This window comes from Ruditapes philippinarum, unplaced genomic scaffold (genome assembly GCF_026571515.1).
Source record: "Ruditapes philippinarum isolate M1 unplaced genomic scaffold, ASM2657151v2 ctg1931_1_1_1_1, whole genome shotgun sequence".
Taxonomy (NCBI): domain Eukaryota; kingdom Metazoa; phylum Mollusca; class Bivalvia; order Venerida; family Veneridae; genus Ruditapes; species Ruditapes philippinarum.
In genome coordinates, this window is record NW_026865585.1 from 154,063 (window position 1) to 174,708 (window position 20,646).

General features: G+C 32.4%; 1 protein-coding gene and 1 long non-coding RNA gene across 2 annotated transcripts; both read right to left on the minus strand.

Annotated features, from left to right (window-relative positions):
• Positions 1–6,064: 6,064 nt before the first annotated feature.
• Positions 6,065–10,684, minus strand: LOC132729623 (uncharacterized). The gene is made up of 4 exons (XR_009625645.1): positions 10,618–10,684; positions 8,046–8,191; positions 7,424–7,501; positions 6,065–6,195 (listed from the first exon to the last, which is right to left on the minus strand). It is a non-coding gene; the product is annotated as an uncharacterized LOC132729623 (long non-coding RNA).
• A 1,130-nt stretch (positions 10,685–11,814) lies between these two features.
• LOC132729626 (retina-specific copper amine oxidase-like) lies at positions 11,815–17,610 on the minus strand. Its single transcript, XM_060715433.1, has 4 exons — positions 17,472–17,610; positions 13,385–14,527; positions 13,143–13,335; positions 11,815–13,039 (listed from the first exon to the last, which is right to left on the minus strand). Exons 2-4 carry the CDS (start codon positions 14,512–14,514, stop codon positions 11,852–11,854), a joined length of 2,511 nt encoding a protein of 836 aa, XP_060571416.1. The 5' UTR covers positions 14,515–14,527; positions 17,472–17,610; the 3' UTR covers positions 11,815–11,851.
• Between the last annotated feature and the right edge of the window lie 3,036 nt (positions 17,611–20,646).

A 20,646-nucleotide genomic window follows, 5' to 3' on the forward strand; every position in this document is an offset into this window, starting at 1 on the left:
ATATGATTATGGATGCAACATTAATTTACTCTTTATAAAGTTTATGTAAACATTTCCCAAGATAAAGCTTTATACCCTTTTAATTCAGGTCCAAGTTTAAACAAACAAAAAAAACTTGAATTCAGGTCCAAGCTTAAACAAAAAAAAACTTGAATGTTAAGTTTCTTTCAGAAGAATAAATTTAAGAATTTGCAAAATAAAGTTAAAAAAAAAGAAACAAGTTATTAATAATTTGATTAAAAAAAGAATAAAGAAGAAGAAATATCTCAAAAGGTGATAATAAATAAAAACCCGTTATAACCCAAAACTATAGGCAACTGGTCCCAATAAATCACTATTAAAAATAGTAAAAATAATCCTTTAGCAATGAAATTTGCATTTTATGTTGACAAAATACATAATTAGCAATTTATCTTTAAAAAAAAAGGAGAGAAGAAAATATGAAAAATTTTAATGCTTAAATGAGCAAGGAAGCCAAAGTCCTATATGTACACAGATTATTCAATGCTGAGTAATTTTATGTAATAATCATGTACAATGTACAAGTACAAGATAAGCAAAACTTGAAAACTCTATGCCTCCAGAGGAGAAGAAAAATATTTTGAATGTTACATTTTTGTACAAATATTCATAATCTACAGAACTCCATATATTTCAATATGGAACACATATCCACATATGGATCACAATATGATTTTTGACCATTACTCTTTCCATTGGTTATTGATTTCCAACCATTTTATCAACAATTGGTTTTATGGGAATGTTTTATATGTTATATGTTTAAAATGTTGTCCTCATATGAGAGTTTAACCAACATATGTTTTACTGGAAATGAAACCAACATATGTTTTACTGGAAATGAAACCCATGAACATTTTTGTGGACCATTGAAGGTTAATACCCAGTGTTTATAAGCCTCTTTTGACATATTATAATTAATTTTTGTAAATAGTTTATTTATAAGACTAGAATTAATCACTTTCCATCAGTATTTTGAAATTACTTTGACTTTGTTTTCTTTAACAGTCTAACATTTCATGAAAATTAGCATAACATCACCTTAATGCTGTAATGGGTTAACTGTTTATATAATTGAATAGGAGTGAACTTGTAACTTCACTAAGGTGAGTAATTAAATCAGAGCCGCAGTAATTTTAGGCAAAATTACCTTACAATAAAATGCAATATTTTAAAGCTATGAAAGAAATAGAAAAAATGATCTTGTCATGCAATGTAACAAATGTAACAGATAAATACGAAACATACTGGTATCAAATGATTTTCAAAGTTTCAATGCTCGACAAACAATAAAATAAAACAATGGCAAGTTTTTGTTTTAAAGCAGTCAACGGTAACAGAACATAACAGGCAAATTTGCTGTAGTTAAATAATTGATACATGCTTTATTTTTACATAAATGAAACAATGGCAAGTTTTGTTTTTTTTAACAAGTGAATGGTAACAATACATAATAGGCTACTTTGCTGTAAATTTATATACATGTCTATGCTATATTGCTGAAGTTAAATAATTGATACATGCTTTATTTCTACATATACAACAGTACACAGGTGATTTATTTATCACAGAACACATAATGACTAATATGAGAGTGGTTCAAGGAAACAGCCCATATTTCAAACAAGTTTCAAACTCCCATGAAACTTTTTTAATCAGAGACAAAATGTTAAAACTTGTGACATTAAAGATTTATTTATCTTTTGACATTTCATACCATTTGTCATTTCTGAATGGTTTTAACCCTTTGCCCACAGGAATTATAAAATGGATTTGCCCTAATCTAGGAACAGTTCATTCAAAGGTGAAGGGATAACCTTCTTCACAGAGAACACAATCTTCTTATGAAAGCATTGTTTCACCCTATTTTCCTGAACCACTCACTTGTAAAACATATAAATATAGATGCGATGATTTGATTGTCTGCAAAAATAGAAGAATATTAAATAAAGTTTCATGATGAATACATTTGAAAGATCTCGCTGAATTTTTTTCTCTTCAGTAAATGCAAATAATTAAGTTGATATCTTTATTAATAAAAACATAGGATGCCTTTTTCCAGTATTTTTAAAATATGCCAAAATTTCATATTTACATTTAACTAAAGAAAATAATCAAAATTTAGTCATAAACAGTATAATCTAATTCTTAACAAGTTAAAATATTGCACATACAGTTTTCCATAATTTTCCCCCCATTTTTGTAAAAGTGGTGAAACTTTTCCCAAATTTGTACATATGCTTTTCCTTAACTTTCTAAAGAAAAAGGCATTCAACTTTAATCTAATGAATATTTCATTAGATATAAATTGACACTAATATGAATACCAAGGTATTTCTTTGGTTATTTACTGAAAAATTTAAATCTGATTATTTTAAAAATAAAACTGTCATGTTGGTTTTTTATGAAAATGATTGATCAAGAAAGAAACAAAAATCTAAACTTTCAAACCCTGATAAAAGACAAAAATTTGATGGATATTTAAATATTTATGAAATCAAATGTCTGAATCACATTTTTTCAAAAATAAATATATATAATATATATATATATGCATCATATCATAATAAGTAATATCACATATAATATTGAGTGCTAGAGAAAGTACGTTATTGTTTCTGCAGATGTACTAACTGTGAATGATCTTACTTTTCAGTTGCGATGGTGGATAGATGATGAAAAGTGACAACTGCATTAAAGCTAAAACACCTCCTAGAATGTTTGGTGCCTGAAATATACAAAAAAGTATTATTATATTATGTATTTAAATATATAATGTTACTTTTTACAAGATTATTATCAGAATTCTCTTTACATTAACTTAAATAATAACCATGCTACAAAACAGTAGAGAAAATTACTTTTCATTAAAATATTACAGACTTTCTTACATCATAATCATGTCACACTTACATTTACATATCTATGGATCATATCAAATGATACCAATTTTATGCAACTACCTAGAGAAAAGCTTAAGCAACATGATGGCAAAGTAACATTTATGCAACAGGATGGCAGAAAACATCTATGTAACAGGATGGTAATGTAACATATACATTGTATGCAACATGATGCCAATGTAACATCTATGTAACAGGATGGCAATGCAACATGATGGCAAAGTAACAGCTATACAACATGATGGCAATATAACATCTATGTAACAGGATGGCAATGCAACACGATGGCAATGTAACAGCTATGCAATATGATGGTAATGTAACATCTATGTTACAGAATGACAATGTAACATCTATGCAACATGATGGCAATGTAACAGCTATTCAACATGATGGTAATGTAACATCTATGCAACAGGATGACAGTGTAACATCTACGCAACATGATTACATACGAAACATGATGACAGTGTAACACAACAGCAGAGTAAGTAGCTGACATTCTGTTTACATTGCATGTTATATGTATAAAAATGTACAACAGAAAAAATATTAAAGTTGCTTGTCCTGGATGAGAACTACAAAATTCTACTAGCAGTCTCCAACTATCCACTCGCTTCCCTGCAAGTTCTACTCATACAAAGTAGCTGAAAACTCTTCAATCTCGTGAGAGCAGGTAGAAAAGGAAAAATATGTGGGCCTGGACATATTTTATTCATTGATCATTGCCCTCCATACCACTTGGTCCACATCCATCGCTACATGAAGTTGGCAAATATTAGCACAAATGATTAAACCTGGCTGTACTGTCTCCTGTGCTATGCGACCCACATCATGTCTGTAAAAACTCTTAACATTATCAAAATTTCTCACACATCCTTTGTACTTATGTGCAATTATGGTATAATTAAAATAAAGCAATTATTTAAAGCGTATATGCATGTATTGGTTGTTTGCAAGAAATAGCCGGCTAACAGAATTTCTTTCAGCTGCTGTAGGACAGTCATTCCGAGTCATTACAAGCAGATTTTCTCCTTCAATTAAACATTAAAAGTATCTTACTTCATATACCTATTGCCCTGACCTTACCGAAATAGTGGAATACAAAACAATACCCAAGTAGTAGAATACAAAATAATCTGTGCATTCCTTTTAGTTTAAGATCAGGCTGGTAAACTACATTCATTACTTCTATTTAAGACACATCAACACTTTTAAAGGTAATATGGGCACTTTCCAGCCTTACTGGTGAAGTTTTGTTTGTTTGATTGGGTTTTACGTCACACAGATACTGTATAGATCATATGGCAACAGTCCAGATTTAATGGTGGAGGAAGACCTAGGGTGCCCTTCTTTACTTTATTTTAGGAACAAACAGGCACCTCAGTAGATCCACCAATGTTCTGTTTTATAAGCTAGCTGAATAGCTTCCTCATATTACAGAATCTAAAACCCCTGTCGGGATTCAAACCCACAGCGGTGAGGGGCAAGTGGTTTGAAGTCAACCACTAGGTCATGCATGCCCCTATTGGTGAAGAAAGAACTAAAGTTCCTCCATTATGCACTTTTTCAGGCAAAGCAGGCACCTGAGTAGAACCAGTGACATTCCAAAATCTAGCTTCCTCACATGAAAGAATTTCAAGTCCCTTGCTGGATTGGAACCTACAGCAGTAAGGGGCAAATGGTTTGTCGTTTTTTTTATTTTAAGTTATAAGGACACTTTTAAATGGTCATATTAAAACTTTGCAGCTTTATTTCAGGTACAAGCATGCACCTGAGTAGAATGGTAGAACCAACAATGTTTACGATGATATCAAATGCTGGGATATCCTTCCTCAACATTGAAAAGAAAATCCAAAAAGGGGGGCCCCTGGCATTATTTCTAACCAGAAATGTGGTCAGGGGAAAAGTAGTTCAAAGCCAATCCTAAATTTCCACTGGGGCCATAAACCCCCCCCAAATGCCCTTTAAACTAGTCGGGACCCCTAAAAACCCATAGAAATCTTTTTGTAAAAAGTATTTTATTTCCCCTGTTTTCGGGCTTTTTTTTTTTTTTTTTCCCCAAAGCAAAGGGACATATTTTATTTCCCAAAATTTTAAAACTAAATGGAGCACCGTAACCTATCATGTAAATAAGAACCCCCAAAATGTTTCCCGATTTTTCCATGGGCAATTTTAAACCCATTTTGTCTGGTAAAAATCTTAAAATACATAAACCCGGAAAACCAGCTCGCTACTCCCAAAAATATAAATCTATGAAAACTGTGACTGAAATTATATATAATGTTATACATCTTTTTTAAATAGAAAAATAAATAAATGACTATTTTCTCGGCTCTTTAATTGAAAATTTACTATATTTCCTATTATGTATACAACAGGTATTATCTTATATATTTTTATCTTCCAAAAGCGGGTTGTCTTTGAAGGATCTGTATGTTGAAAAGATGAAAAAAAAATTTCATCAAATTTGGAAAACAAAATTAAATGATCTTAAAGCAGTAAGCCGCCATCATGGTATCTTTTTTTTTATCTTATCATTAATTAACATTTAACTTAGCCCTAACTCCAACTACATGTACTTATCAACCATAGAAATTGAAATGGTCAAATTAAAGGTCAAAATATGAAAAATTCCAATTGTCTACATTGGTATGAAGTTAGAAATATGGTGATTGAAACAGTTTATGTTAAAATACATGTTGTATCTTTGACTAACTACAAATGAGCCGCGTCATGACAAAACCAACATAATGGGTTTGTGATCAGCATGGATCCAGACCAGCCTGCGCTTCCGCGCAGTCTGATCAGGATCCATGCTGCGCAACAGTTTCTCTACATGTAATAGGGTTTGTAAGCAAACAGCATGGATCCTGATCAGACTGCACGGATGTGCAGGCTGGTCTGAATCCATGCTGGTTGCAAACCCATTATGTTGGTTTTGTCATGACACGGCTCACATGATTTTTGTTTTACTTCACATTGATTCAAGTGATCAACTACATGTACAAGCAGCTTTAACATGCATTGGATCAACTTGTCAAAAATGAAATGATTCATTAAGCCCCCTGTATTTTATTGGCCAATTTCAAAAACACAAGGCTAGCTGCTGTAATGTGATCATATTAAAATAAACCAGTAACATACCTTTTTTGTACTATATTTGTAAAAGATGATTGTATATATAAAGTTGAGTATAGCACCATACGCATTTACAGCTATAACCACGGGTAACTTTTGTATTAATGCGTATTTCAACCACATAGTACACCTGAAAATAAAGTTTGTCTAAAGATCATATAATGCTATAGGCTTATTTTAAGAGTAAATTAATCTCGAGTCTGTATTCTGTTTTAAAAATAAATAACATGAGATACAAATGTGATCCCGCCTAATAAAATACTCCTGTTTCTGCAAATATAACACATATCTTTGATTCAGCCTAATAAAATACATGTGATCAAGCCTAGTACCTGTGATCCTGCTTTAACAAAATACATGTTATTCTGCCTAATAGAATACATGTTATTCTGCCTAATAAAATACATGTTATCCTGCCTAATAAAATACATGTTACTAGTATTCTGCCTAATAAAATACATGTTATCCTGCCTAATAAAATACATGTTATTCTGCCTAATAAAATACATGTTATCCTGCCTAATAAAATATATGTGATCCTGCATAATAAAATACATGTGATCCTGCTTAACAGAAAACATGATGTGATCCAATATAACAAAATACATGTGATCCAATATAACAAAATACATGTGATCAAGTGTAACAAAATGCAATGTATATAAAATGAAGCCTTATAAAATACATGTTCAGCTTGACTAAATATATTTGACCTAGCCCAACAAAAATTAACACAAGCAAATGAAACTCTTCAAGGTCATTATCCAGTACAAAAATGAATTTATTATGACCCTTTTTTTTACTGCATTTATATCATGCTCGTCTTTAGAACAATGTAAATTAAAAAGCCCAACATTTAAAACCTTTAAATTTTTAAATTTTGAATTTTTTTCCTTTTTCTTTGTTTCATAAAGCTGAAAGTTAAGACTTTGGAGGTTTTTTTTTCAGGTCCCCCTTTTTTTCTAAATAAAACCCTAGACTTTTCTTTTAAAAGCTATTTAATATTTTAAAAATTGCTAAGGGGGAAACAAACTCTTTGCACACAGCTTTATAAAGTAAACTTTCTAAAAGAAATTACAGAACCATGCATTTATTTAAAATTGTTTTACCTTTTGCAATAAAAATGACTAAATGCTATTAAATTTTGGGAAAGGGCTTATTTTTTTGGGTTTTTTGCACTACATCAAGAGAAAAGAATCATAAGACCATTACAGTGCTGAATTTTATATAAACTCACCCAATAATAAACTAAAATGCTACACAGTGCAAATGTTAAAGTGAAAATCACGAGTCAGTAAATAAAAATGGGTCATTGCACACCAAAAAATAAACTGAAAAGCTACATAATGTGTACTTACGCAACAAAATATGATATAAAAGTGAATGGTGACATATCCCCTGTTCCTCCTTTCTTTATTATATTATAACATATTTGCCTGAAAATAAAGTAAAATGTTATTCTGTATATAATAATAAGTGATATACTGTGATGTTTAATACCCATGAGGTTGCCTATGAGGGTGATTATAAGGGTGACCATGAGGGTGTAAGCAAATATGTGTACAAAGACAGACCATCTATGAAACCCATGATATGCCAAAGTTACACTATTTCTATTATGATGTTTGTGCAGTGTTCTGTGTACTGTACAAAGAAAGCACTATTTTTTAGCACCCTATTTTAATCTTACAATATATTAGGCTACATTTTCTGGAATATATCTTTTTTACTGCAGAAAATTAATGCAATATGAGAACATTCCCTTGGAACTTATGGACCCTAAATTTCATATTTTGGGAGTCCAATGTAGTTTATCAGGGTTCTTATGTCAAAAAAAAATTTCAGCAACTGAAATTGGTCAAACTGGTCATTTATTGTTCCTACGTTTTAGTACACTAAGCTTCCATTTCCAGGACAGCTACTAATATTGTAATAGACTTGAAATTATGTTATTTATCTGTGAAAAAAGGTGATACTTACATGCCTACCAGCTGAAAGCAGAATGATGAACATGTACACAGCGCTCCAAACATGTACACCAACTCCATACTTAACGATAAACTTTGGTAACTTTAACAGTTTTGCCTTTTGCTACCCTTGAGTCTTTAACAAGAGGGAAAAAAAACCTGGAAAAGAACAAAAAAACAATTTCATAAAACTCATGAGGAATCTCGACTGACTATAACTGAGACGCAAGAAACAAAGGGTAGTAAAACATCTGTGAATAAATATAATTCGAATGAAAGAAATGCTTTTGGAAAAAAATGAAAAGCTTGCTGATAAGGCCAAAATAAAAAATATGTCTGGTTCAGGGAACCCGACCGACCCTATTTTTTTACCGCCGACCCTAAACTTTTTTTTTTGATTTTCGGTACGAAAATTTTCGGGTACGAAAATTACTAAAGTGAAAATTTGTTTTACGATGCCTTTTGAAATAGCCGATGAGTAACAATCTTAAAATAATCAAAAAATATTTAATCTTATATGATTTAACTCAACAACAAGTAGAATTGTGAATTTTTCTGCAGGAAACAGACAAATTTTCAATTGTCACATATTTTCGCGATGCCGCTTTTTATAATTAAAAAAAATCGAAACCAAAGGGAAGATATGTTTTGTTAAAATGTGTGTAATAACACTGAAAATATAGTTTAGGAATTAGATTAACTATAAGTTGAGATGGAGCCATTACCAGTATTTGTTTGTAACATACAATGAATATTTTCTTTTTAAAGGGAAGGGGGGGGGGGTGTAAGAAAACAGCATAATGATCTGATGATGTATGTTTTTTAAATTATATTTTAAATCTTTTCAATCACTTTTATGGTACAGTGTTTTCCATTTGGGACATACTACCATTTTCCTGAATAAGCTTTTTCTCTGTTCAAACTCTAACTCCCCAACCCCGTACTCTGCTTTACATCATATTTGTCAACTGTTTATAAGTGCAGCAAAGATAGCTTAACATATATATATATTCAATGTGATCTGGAACTCCTACTTTTTGTGCTTGGGAGTTTCAAGGCTCCTTCTTTGTGAGAACCCTGCAACTGTTGGTACCAGTTGCAAATATATATCTATATATAGACTTGCGCCCCCTGAAGACCATTTGAATATGTTTAATATTAAAATTATATATAGCTGTGTTATTTTGGTCCCCAGAATAGTGCATGTCAGATGCTCTAAGCTTATAATACAGCATTATTATTAACTTGTTACAGAGGTGACCCTTGATCTTTTAATTGTCAGACCTGTCAGATGCAGGTTAGCAATAGTACAGCGGGTGATTCAAAGGGAAAGGGAACATAATAAGCAGAATAGAAAGCAAATTAGTATGAATACAGGTGCTACATGGTTAAATGACTACATACAAGAAATAAACAACACAATATCACATGCTGATAGTTTATTACAAAAATGGTGTTTGCATTGATTGATTACAATCTTTGTTTAAGTATGTTAAGCAAGCAACACATCTATCTATATATATGGAAAATAAGACATTCTCTCCAACGCAAAAAAAAAAAAAAAAAAAAAAAAAAAAAAAAAAAAATCCCTACCCTCCTAATTTTTTGGACCAATGTTTCCTGAACCAGACATATTTTTTTTTTTTGGCCTAAAAGGAGTGGGTGAAACCATGGATATATTTACACAGTCAATGTGACTAGTGATGTTGCTTGTACATTGCTTTTTTTCCTTCTATAGCAGGGGCCGGTATAGGGCTGCTTCTCCAAAGGAAATCTCTTTAAAAATTGAATTTACATAAAGTTTTTCCTTCCCCTTTTGCAAATATACTGTGTAATTTTTCCCCAAAATTAAGGGCATGGTTGCTTCCCCAACCTGTGAAAAAAAAGCCCTGGTGTAGTTACTGTCAAATATGATTTTCATGACCGATTCAGGGTGTAAACTAATTTAACATGATGATTGAAAAGTGGCAGGTGTCTTATATATTATGCCCAAATAATTGTGATGTTTCCATCAGAGAATTACAGGGGTATTACGTCAAATGGAGTGGCAAGTCATGTCATATACATGTAGATGTGTTATCACAAGTTTTTTTCAAGTTAGGCCTGGAGGCGAGGATTAAACTTATTAACAGGTGCTATGAAACACATAAAGATTTGTACAGATTGATAGAAATCGTCCAGTGTTTTGAGTGAAACAGAAGCGGTGCATGACATACCGAATGACACATTTAAAACAGAAAAATGAATTATTTTATTACAGACTTTCACATTCATACTCCTTGACTAATTTCATATTATTTATAAATTATAGCTTCTTAAACAAATAATAATCATATACAAGATTTATTCGGCATCATTTAATTACGGGCTAAATCCAAAACCAGGATATGTTTAAAGGCTTATATCATCCAATAAGCGTCTGGCGAACATGATGAAAACTTTCGTTCATTTCCCCAGATTTTCAATTATTTTAAGCAAATTATGCCATGAAAACATGTAATTTGAATACTTTCCACATTTTCTACAGGGATGAAAATTATTTCCCGAGATCAATCGTCGAATCAAATAAAAATACAATACAATACCTCCAGTTTCTTCTACGTAGACACTTCTATGCAATCGTTTTAGTGATAACCACGAGCTAGTAAATAAAATGGCACACGGTTTTTTGGTTGAACATCGCTAAAACCAAACTCACACAGTGATTACCTCCCTTTGTAGATTGTACTAATAAGGGGTGATCACTGCGTAGGAAAATGCGCTATTTATCATTGATAGACCCCTACTTTGACCTTTTATTTGAATACTACATACCAATACATGTATTCATTTGTAAACAAAAAGGTTGTGGTGAAATTCCGTATGCGATACACTTATCTGATCATTTGAATGAGCTAGTAGGTTAGGGCCATAGGGATATATCAATTGTTTACAAGTGTCTCTTTTATTTTAAAGTTAAAGTTCAGCAAGGTTATGATTAATTTAGATTTGTAAGATATACAATGTATGTGATTTAATACTGACTGGAATACTGATCAATATGTGATGAAGATAAATTAATATTCGTGGAAAAAAATAATACACCATTGAATCGAATTATTTCACTTTTGGACTAGACTGTAGAATACAGTATTCCTGCAGCTATTTTTAACATTTTACACAATTTTTTTTATAAAATTTTATCGCCGAGAAAAAGACGGTAAAGGAAACTTTGGAATGTTACTGTAACAGACTCTTTTTTCATTAAGAAATATTGACTCATATTTGATTTGTTTCAATGACAAAAGCAAATAAGGCCCTAACAAAAAAGAAAAAAAAGTCTTTAAGAGTTTTCTGGATTTTGAAAATGTTATCAAAGAATGGTAGCTATATTTTGTGATATTTGTGTAAAAGTTTCCACTTCGATTACTGTGCCTAATTATTACATGTTATAGGTTATGTAACAATATGAACGAAATTACCAAAACACAAGCAGAAATAAAAAATTTTATTCAACAATAATCAACTATAGCACCAAAAATTCTAAAAGCATATATGCACAATTTGTTCATTTAAATGTTTTAATAAATGATAAATAAAACTGTTATCCTGCAAAAAATGTCTATTGTCATGTGTGATATTTACTCTCAACTTTGTATTAAATTGGATAAAAAAATTGTATAAATCTAACATTTATTCTACCGATCATTTCCAGCAAAAATGTAGCTTTCTACTTTTTTATTAAAGCAAAAAATAAATAAATAGAATAATGATAATAAATATCAAATTATTAAAGTAATTTGATTTCATATGATAAGCACAGTATTGTCTCAAAACCCTTCAGTCTGTGACAAAACAAGGAATATTCTCGTATGGATCGGTTTTCGAATAACGCGCAGGTAAATCAAACACAGGTGTCCTGTCAAAGTAATTGAACGGTTTTAAAGTGAATCCTGCTTCCGCCGGAAGTGTCATTGGCACGTCTTCGGACGTCGGCAGGTGATAAAACTTTTCACTAATCCAAAGAACAATGTCTTCATTTTGAACTGGATCATCGTCTAATTTCATTACATTACTCCCTTGTTGCATTGTTAATGGATGCGTGATGACGTATAAAGAGTTAGTAGAGTACTGTTCGGATTCCTTCCTTTTAGTAACAGCAAGTTGATACTTTAAATGGTCCCAAACATGTAGCATCATGTGACTGTCAAAGTTTTCGGCGTATTTTGAATGGGGAATGACCCGATAACCTTTCTTTGCGCCCCACGCATTTATTTTATTTTCATTAACAACCGCCCACACTTTTGGATTTTTCGTATCTAAAATAAAACTGTTTTCGTGTTTAAGTATTTCACTGTTGACATACCGTGTTTGATTGAATAAAATATAACCAGGCTTTCGGCTAATATTGCTCTCCGATCGAAAGGCATCTGTAGTGCTTCCTGCCTTCCATTTTACAGTTTCAAAACTATTTTTAGTTCCGAATATATCTAAATCAATCTTGAAGGAGAATGTATGATCGTGAATCGGTCCGAGCAAATATTCAGCAAGTCTATATCCAAAAGGAGTGAAACTTTTATCGACTGCTACCATTGGGTCATCTGGGTCGTAAAACGCTCCAAAAAGATATCCAGACGCTGTCAATTTAGTCTTCAGACGACCGTCAAGATGGAAATTCCATTCAAAAACATAATCATAGTTACCTACACTTATCGGTGCCCGGACCACGAGGTAATGATCTGCTAAACCACGTGACCCGTGCCGCCATAATGGTCTCTGACCATCTGCCTCAAAAACACAAATCGCGTTCATATCTATTGGCGATCCTGCAAAAAATGTAGTTGCATTTAGAATACTACTTCGTTTAGGACAATCGACATCGTAAATTGGCCTATTATAATCCCCTATCAAAAAGAATGTATCACTTAAAACTGGGGGCCCGTGACCATTTGTTTGAGATGAATACAGAAGTGTAATATCTTGGGAAAGTTGATAATTTCGTAAGGCATTTCCTCCCTTTTTAAAAATCTGAATCGAAAAATAGCGGTTCCTCTTACAGGATTAGAAAGGGAAAACTTTCAACTGCCACCCCTCCACCGTTAATTGTTGATTCCTGTTTATCGAATTATACCCGGGGGCCTTCCGGCTCATAAGTTCTTGGAGGAGGAATGTCGGATAGATCACGTGATGGTAAAGATGTATTTCTGACTCGTAGAAAATCGCCTTTGTGAGATTCACGATGCATTTTCGGGAAATGGATTTTACGCAGTATCATTTGATCAAACGCTTCTTGCATATCAGATGCAGTTTTTTGAAAGGGAAACCTTTGTTTAAATTTAATACCGGGTCGTAGTTTTACCATTTTAAAATTTTCAGTCCCCGGATGTTTGAATGGTGCATGAAACCGGAAGTAGACGAAGTGTATCCGGTCTTCCTGTATTTGAAACTAACACCATACCGGAAGTACGGTCGTTTATGTCTAGTGTAGGCTGATAAGAAAGTTCCTGCGAAGTGTCTTTAGATACATTCATTCCATCAAAGCTTTCATACAACAGTGATGCGATAGCTTTTATTTCTACCTTAATCTTTTCATAGAGCTTGCTAGATTCCAACACGTCGTAAGGTCGTCTGTTAAAGTGGACATCTCCGTCATTTAGTAGCTTTTTGACTGTCATATCTTGAAATGAAACATTAAGCGGTCCAACTTTGTACTCCATAACATCCGGTGGATCATGTGTCGGGCGATAAACATGAACTTTTGCAAATCTTCCGGGGAATGGCATTTTCTTATCAAGATGATTAAGTGCTTCAGCTTTTATCACAGGATAAAGGTACATATGCGAAAGTCTGTCATCACCGAACTTTGGATCGTTTGACACGTAATTTTTAGTTATCATTGCTATGGAGACAGCCTTCATCTCGTTGGTTGTCATTGGTGCGAAAAGAGACGCGCTTGGGTCATGAACTCCAGACTCAAAAGGATTGCGGGATTTGCATGATTTACAAGACTTAGTGACTGTCGAACTGTGTGTTTGTGTAACTACCGTCGAATGTGTTGTTGTTTTTCTCGTCGTTTTCTCGGGAGTAACGTTCACAACATCTTTGCTATCTTCCGTTGTCGACAAAATAATGTGAGGTGAATTAAATGAACAATTACAAGAACTATTATGTGACATCATTGGGTGTTTGATTTTTGAGTCTTCTGATTGGTTAAAATTGTGGATCAATCCTCCAATTAGAAGTCCGATTATAAAGCCAGCTATAAATAGCATAGCGCCAAATATAAATAGAATGTATGTCGTTATCCTTCTATTAACGCAGCAATAATTATTCCTTGAGCTCCTTGGCATTTCGTTTAATAACTTATTGTCTGATATAAGAGATTTCTTCTCGATGACAACCTCTTCCTCGTCGGACATGTCATTATCTTCGTCCAAACCATTCGTCATCACTTTTGTATATAGAACGCTGTCATAGTCGCCATTTGTGTTGCGGCTCGTCATATCTCTGGAGTATCTGAAGTATGAAATGAAAAATCCCCTTAAGTATGACCATATGTGTTTTGTGAAATTTTGTATATAATTCCTTTTGTTTATGCACAAACAGTAATAGGAAAGAATCTACATGTCATTTCCTTATGTTATGACTTGGCAATTTCCTTTTAACAGATAATATAGTTTATATAATTTATATAGTTATTTGCAATTGCTTGGAAACTCGAGGACTACAAAGACTTTTTTGTTTACTTTAACGACTTTCCTGTAACTGCTTTACACTAGATTACACAGATTAACTTTCTGGAACGTTTTTATTTCATTTTGCTTTTAATAATTAACATTCATTTCATTTTAAAACATTTTGTACAGTACGTACTGACCTACTAGATTTAAGTTTAAATATACAATGTACATCTACTCAAATTTAAGCTTAAACTGGGAAACATTATAAATATCTTAACAGCCCTAGACCTCACAACCGCGGCATAGAAATAATACTGTACTAAATCTAATGGTAAACCGGGCCTTTTAATTTAAAGCCATATCAACCCGACCAAAATGATATCAGCTTTGTTTTAAAAAAAGACCGTTTGTTTGGAGTCCAGTTTTTCTAAACAGTACTTCATTGGTCACATAGCTGACCCACCTTCTGCTTCTTTTGTATTTTGGCATTAAGTACAGTTGTAGTGATCAAGTATTTTGTATGAAATTCAAAATACCACTTTGGTTCCATTGTCCTACTTCTTCACAAATCATTTCACTTCCATCAATACTTATTTATTTGTCCTTTCTACAGAAGAAATTCGTTTCTGAGACTTAACATGCCTTCAAAAAATGAATTGAACAATACAAAATGTTACTCTTCAACTCTTAAGTTATCAGTAACTGTATTCATTTCAAATGTACAACATTATATTATCTGTTCACACTTGCAGGCCGCCGACTTCAGATCACTTGCTTCTAATCGCTATGGGTTCGAATCCTGTTTCGAAGCTATCCAGCTAGTTTACGGAAGGTCAGTGGGTTCTATTCCAGTGTCTGCTCGTGTCTGAAATGATGCTCAGAGGGACATCTGAAGTCTTCCTCCACCAGAAAATCTGGAAAATCGTCGCATGACATTTACAGCGTCGATATGACAAGAAACAAAACAAACAAATGAAGGAGTAACAAAGAAAAAAAGTAATAGTCAAATCCGTGCTCCGTGAATACTATAAAAGCTTATATTGCAGGCATTGCAAGAGAATATTACAAACTATATAAAGACATCCTATGTTATTTTTATTTCCTAACATCAGTTTAAAATTAAAAAAAAGATGTTCATTTAAATGAAATAGTTCGTTAAGACAAAAATTGGAATAAAACTTTAATTTTGATCTGATTTTAATCCTGGTCACTTTCATACCAAAACATGCCTTTCAACGTTTCATTGAAAACGAGACATTGCTATATAAATTACCAACAATATAGCTATATAATAAATCCACCATATGTTAGTCGACTTTTGATGTATCCTCAACGAAGGCCGTTAGTAACGACGTTTCGTTTTATGAATTTTTTTATCTACAAAATCCCGTATCGTGCATATTTGATCAAGAGAATCGAAATTCCGCGGGCAACATCACTACAGAGATGATTATGTATAAAGATTAATTTAATGCATTTAAAAGATAAATTTATGCGTTGTGTATTTACATATATACATATAAAATGTATGTTGAAAGCCGCCTCGCGTGAAATTCATGTACAACAATGTAATAACGTTATTAGTATTCAATTTCATTCATTTTTCCTTATACCTGTATAAAATTTTCATGATATTAATGATGAATAAACAAGTTTATTTAAGTAAGACTGCTAATAACGCAGATACATGGAGCCTACCATACCATCAAGAATTTAGAATAATGTAGTTTGGTTTTGTTTGTTTCTTGCGATCTCAACTTGTCATTGCACATTCCAATTAAAGTCAATTGATATCTCTTCTTCTATTCATATTCCAAATTAAACCACCTGACTTCTATATCTTACTGTATTACACCACATTTAACAATGTGCGAAATCAAACAATTTGGAACTTCGAGACTACTTTGTGTGCCTTTAATAATGATCACGACAAGTATACTTTTTGAAGACATCGAAGACTGGTTAGAATTCAATAATTGAGCCGCGCCATGACAAAACCGACATAATGGGTTTGCGACCAGCATGGATCCAGACTAGCCTGCGCATCGCTATCAGTTTCTCTACTTGTTATAGAGTTCGTAAGCGAACAGCATGGATCCTGATCAGACTGCGCGGATGCGCAGGCTGGTCTGGATCCATGCTGGTCGCAAATGCACTATGTTGGTTTGGTCATGACGTGGCACAATTAACGTTCAACATGCAGACTAGGTAATATATGAATTCAGTTTAATGAAAAATTGCGGAGACAAATCGATATTATATGACATGGTTTTGATTAGAAGTTAACGTGCAGTTTTGCAGCTAGAACTCTAAATCATGCGATGTTGGTTTTCAAAATATGAAAAATTCCAGTATATAAATTCTATATTAAACATGGCTGGTTCTAATGTGAAAGTTAAATAAAGAATTCGAGATCATACAAGTAATGGTGCTTTGATATAACAATTAGGAACTTCCAGTTAGAATTGTAGATCACACGGTGAAGTTTAATGTTGAATTTGCATTAAGTCGCGTGATTTAAATAATATGCGTGCCCATAGGCACTTGATGGCAATTTTTATTTGATCGACTACCGTTTGTAAAAAAAATATATATATTAGTTTATAATATCCCTAAGCTTAAATAATTCGTTACTTTCACTTTAATAACCAGTCGATTATATATACAAACGAGACCAAATATGTCTACGTGTAATTACATGTAATCTGGGACAAAAAAATGCATAATTTTGGTCCCAGATGTAATAGGTAACGGAAAATATTTATAAAAGCAGATCTTACCTTATTTCTTAATATCCAATAAACTTCGAAATGTAAAACCTACATGTTAAATTTATACCATAAAATGTGTTATCTTTAACCATTTCTTTCCTTCCTGATCAATAATCGTTCATTTAAAGTGTGCTATATTTAGAATTACGAATACCCGAATATACGCGGTTAAATACGGTAGGGTTATTAATGAAGTGGTACACGTTTAACAATCTTTTATGCCTTGCTCTGTCCTGTCCTGTTCTGTTCTGTTCTAGTATGTTCTTAACCCTCACGTCAGTGATATAAATATATTTACCATCTAAATTTCATTAAGTTTCTTTTTATTCGAAACGTATTTTGGAAATAAATTTAGATAATCGTTTTTTATACTTGCGCACAGTAAAAACTACGGAAGCCCATTGAGGCCGTTTTGAGATAGAAGTTAGAACTTGGATGTTAGATCTTAGAACTTAGATCTTAGAACTTAGCTCGTAGCTCTTAGAACTTAGAGGTCCCGTATAGGCGGAAAAACGCCATATTTGCCATATTTACTGCAAGATAGACACGAAGATGTAAGTGAAATAAACTTTAATTATATTTCTTTAATTCTATTTTTTATTTAAAAGAATTGCAAAGAAATAGCTAGAACTTTAAAAGATTAAGTGATTGTATATTTTAAATAAGGACCGTGTAAAAAACACAACCAATTTCAATAGGATACAAAGGTCGAACAAGCTATCTCCAACAAGCAGGGACAAATTAACTCCACAAGTAGCTATTATAGCTGAATCTGGCTACCAAAAATCTCTTCGATGGCGTACACAAGCTTTAAAACTAATATATCTGTTGCATGTATTCATGTATTTCCCCACTTATCAAATTTAAAACAGTATTTAAATTGTGTATCTAATAGTTTTACAATAATTAAAAAATGTCGGTTTTCTAATGTGTATCAAATAATTTGATTATTTTTCCTATTGCAGAATCTGCTTTATTCCTCATTCGGACGACGACAATGGTTTCTACATGGGCATGGATGTTTGGAATTGGCTGTTATAACACCAGTATCTAGTGTTGTGATCATAGATTTAGCTGTCATTCTCAGAGGGGCGCATTTAACAAGCCTAGAACTGATTAAGAATTACTTATCCATAGTTTATTTTACAAGTATATTAAACTAATACTGAAAGCTAACAAAATTATCCAACGCAAAACACGTACACCAAAGGACATTGGAAGGGACCCCATTATTGTAGTAATCCAGGGGAATGCCAAGTATGTAGGTTTCGATCGATGTAGCACAAACTGGAGACTGACTAACAGTTGCAATGTGTAGAGATTCGGTGATGAGGCTATTGCCACAAAGCGACCCCAAAGGAAGTAATGAACGCATAGTCACCAATCATCTCGGCGAAGATATGTCTCGGAAGGTCTTTACTTGGTGTGGCATGTAAATGGTTACGACAAGTTACGACGGAGCGATCGGAAGGTACTGTCGACACATTTTATGTCTCGAAGTAACAAACAGCAACAACTCGTCCGCATTGATAGCGTCATATTGCCTTGACACTTTAAACTTGTTAGGCATTTTACAGAACTGTATATCCAAGTTCTTAGTTCATCGTTCTGGTTTAATTTTAAGTTCGTGTGCATGTATAATTTTGAAATACCTGACGGATTAACACTATATTTTCTTAAACTTTTAACAAAACGTTTAAAAATAAGCATTTTGTTAATTCTTTATTTTCGATGTTTTATTTCATCTGAACCATGCTTACAAGAACATAAATTCTTTCCCTTAGCAGCTTTGGATTTGAGTTTCTTCAATATAATGGAAAATTGTTAGATATGCACTACATTTTTAAAATGTTCATTTTGTTAAGATTTTCAAGGTTAAAATTACTTCAATTTATAGGTTTACAAACTGTGTGTAATTTTATTTGAGGTTTTTAAATACATGATATGATAATTCATTTTGATATTTTTTCAATGTAGATAAGATTTGCTTGTTCAGGTTTTGTTAATATCGTTCGTCTGGTGTGTATTTTTGAGATTTTGAAAAGTTCGTTCGACATGACGACGAGTGAAGTTTCGTAAGAAGCCAACCATTTAAAAAGTACTAGGTGGCTCTGTGTATCCAAATTTATTTCTTCAGAATAATTCTTAGCTTATCATCCGTGAATAGTATAGCTGAGCATGAGGTATTATAAGTTCCATTTTCCATTCATCAACATACACCATTTTAGTATGATTATTTAAATTTAAGCTTATGTTACATTACCATTTGGCTCATATTCACACACAACCATTATAAATTTTCAGCCTTTTACCATATTAAACTCAACATTTCTTGAGAATTAGGAGCTTTAAGATTAAACCCACACGTAATAATTCTTGACTACTTTAACTATAAGAAAACATGACATGGAGACATCTTACTTAGTTAATTTTCTTTAATATAAGGTATGTCAATGTCCGTTTCTGACAAGTTTAAAGCCTAATAAGTTTATCTTGATATTTCGTTATCTCGATATTTTTGACAGTCCCGATGACTTCGAGATAACGAGAGTCGGCTTATTTTCTTTAACTCTGAATATATGGCTTGACCTAAAGAGACTATATGGCATTAATCTAAAGATGACCTTGATCTAAAATAATATTTGTTTATATCATTTACCAAAGTATTTCTTGAACTGCTTTGGCTCATATTCACATATATCCATCATAGATTTTATTGGATTCTACCATACTTTGAGCATTTCTTGACATTTTTGTCTCATGGTATCATACGAATTCTTTTCTATGAATATTTGAAGTAGACTTATAGATATCATTGATCTTTACCAAAAAATGTAATTGTAACAGAGCTGAAGTATTAACGGTTTCTGAATTGTGCACGCTATTGACAAATTCTTGTCGAGATTGTAATATTCGTTTTTGTGATAAAAGATATAAGTGTCTTGTATCATGTTTTGTAGTTTACTGTTACTCGAATAAAGTTTTATGTATGATAACGGAGTTATGTTTCCTTCTTTTAGTTCTTTCAAAACCGATTTTTTAAAATTTTTAATAACTAAGTTCTTATGTCTAAGTTCTAATAACTAAGTTCTAAGAACTAAGTTCTAATGTCTAAGTTCTAAGAACTAATTTCTAAGTTCTTAGATAGTTTGACCATGTTTAGGCCACTTTGTAGGTCCTTAAC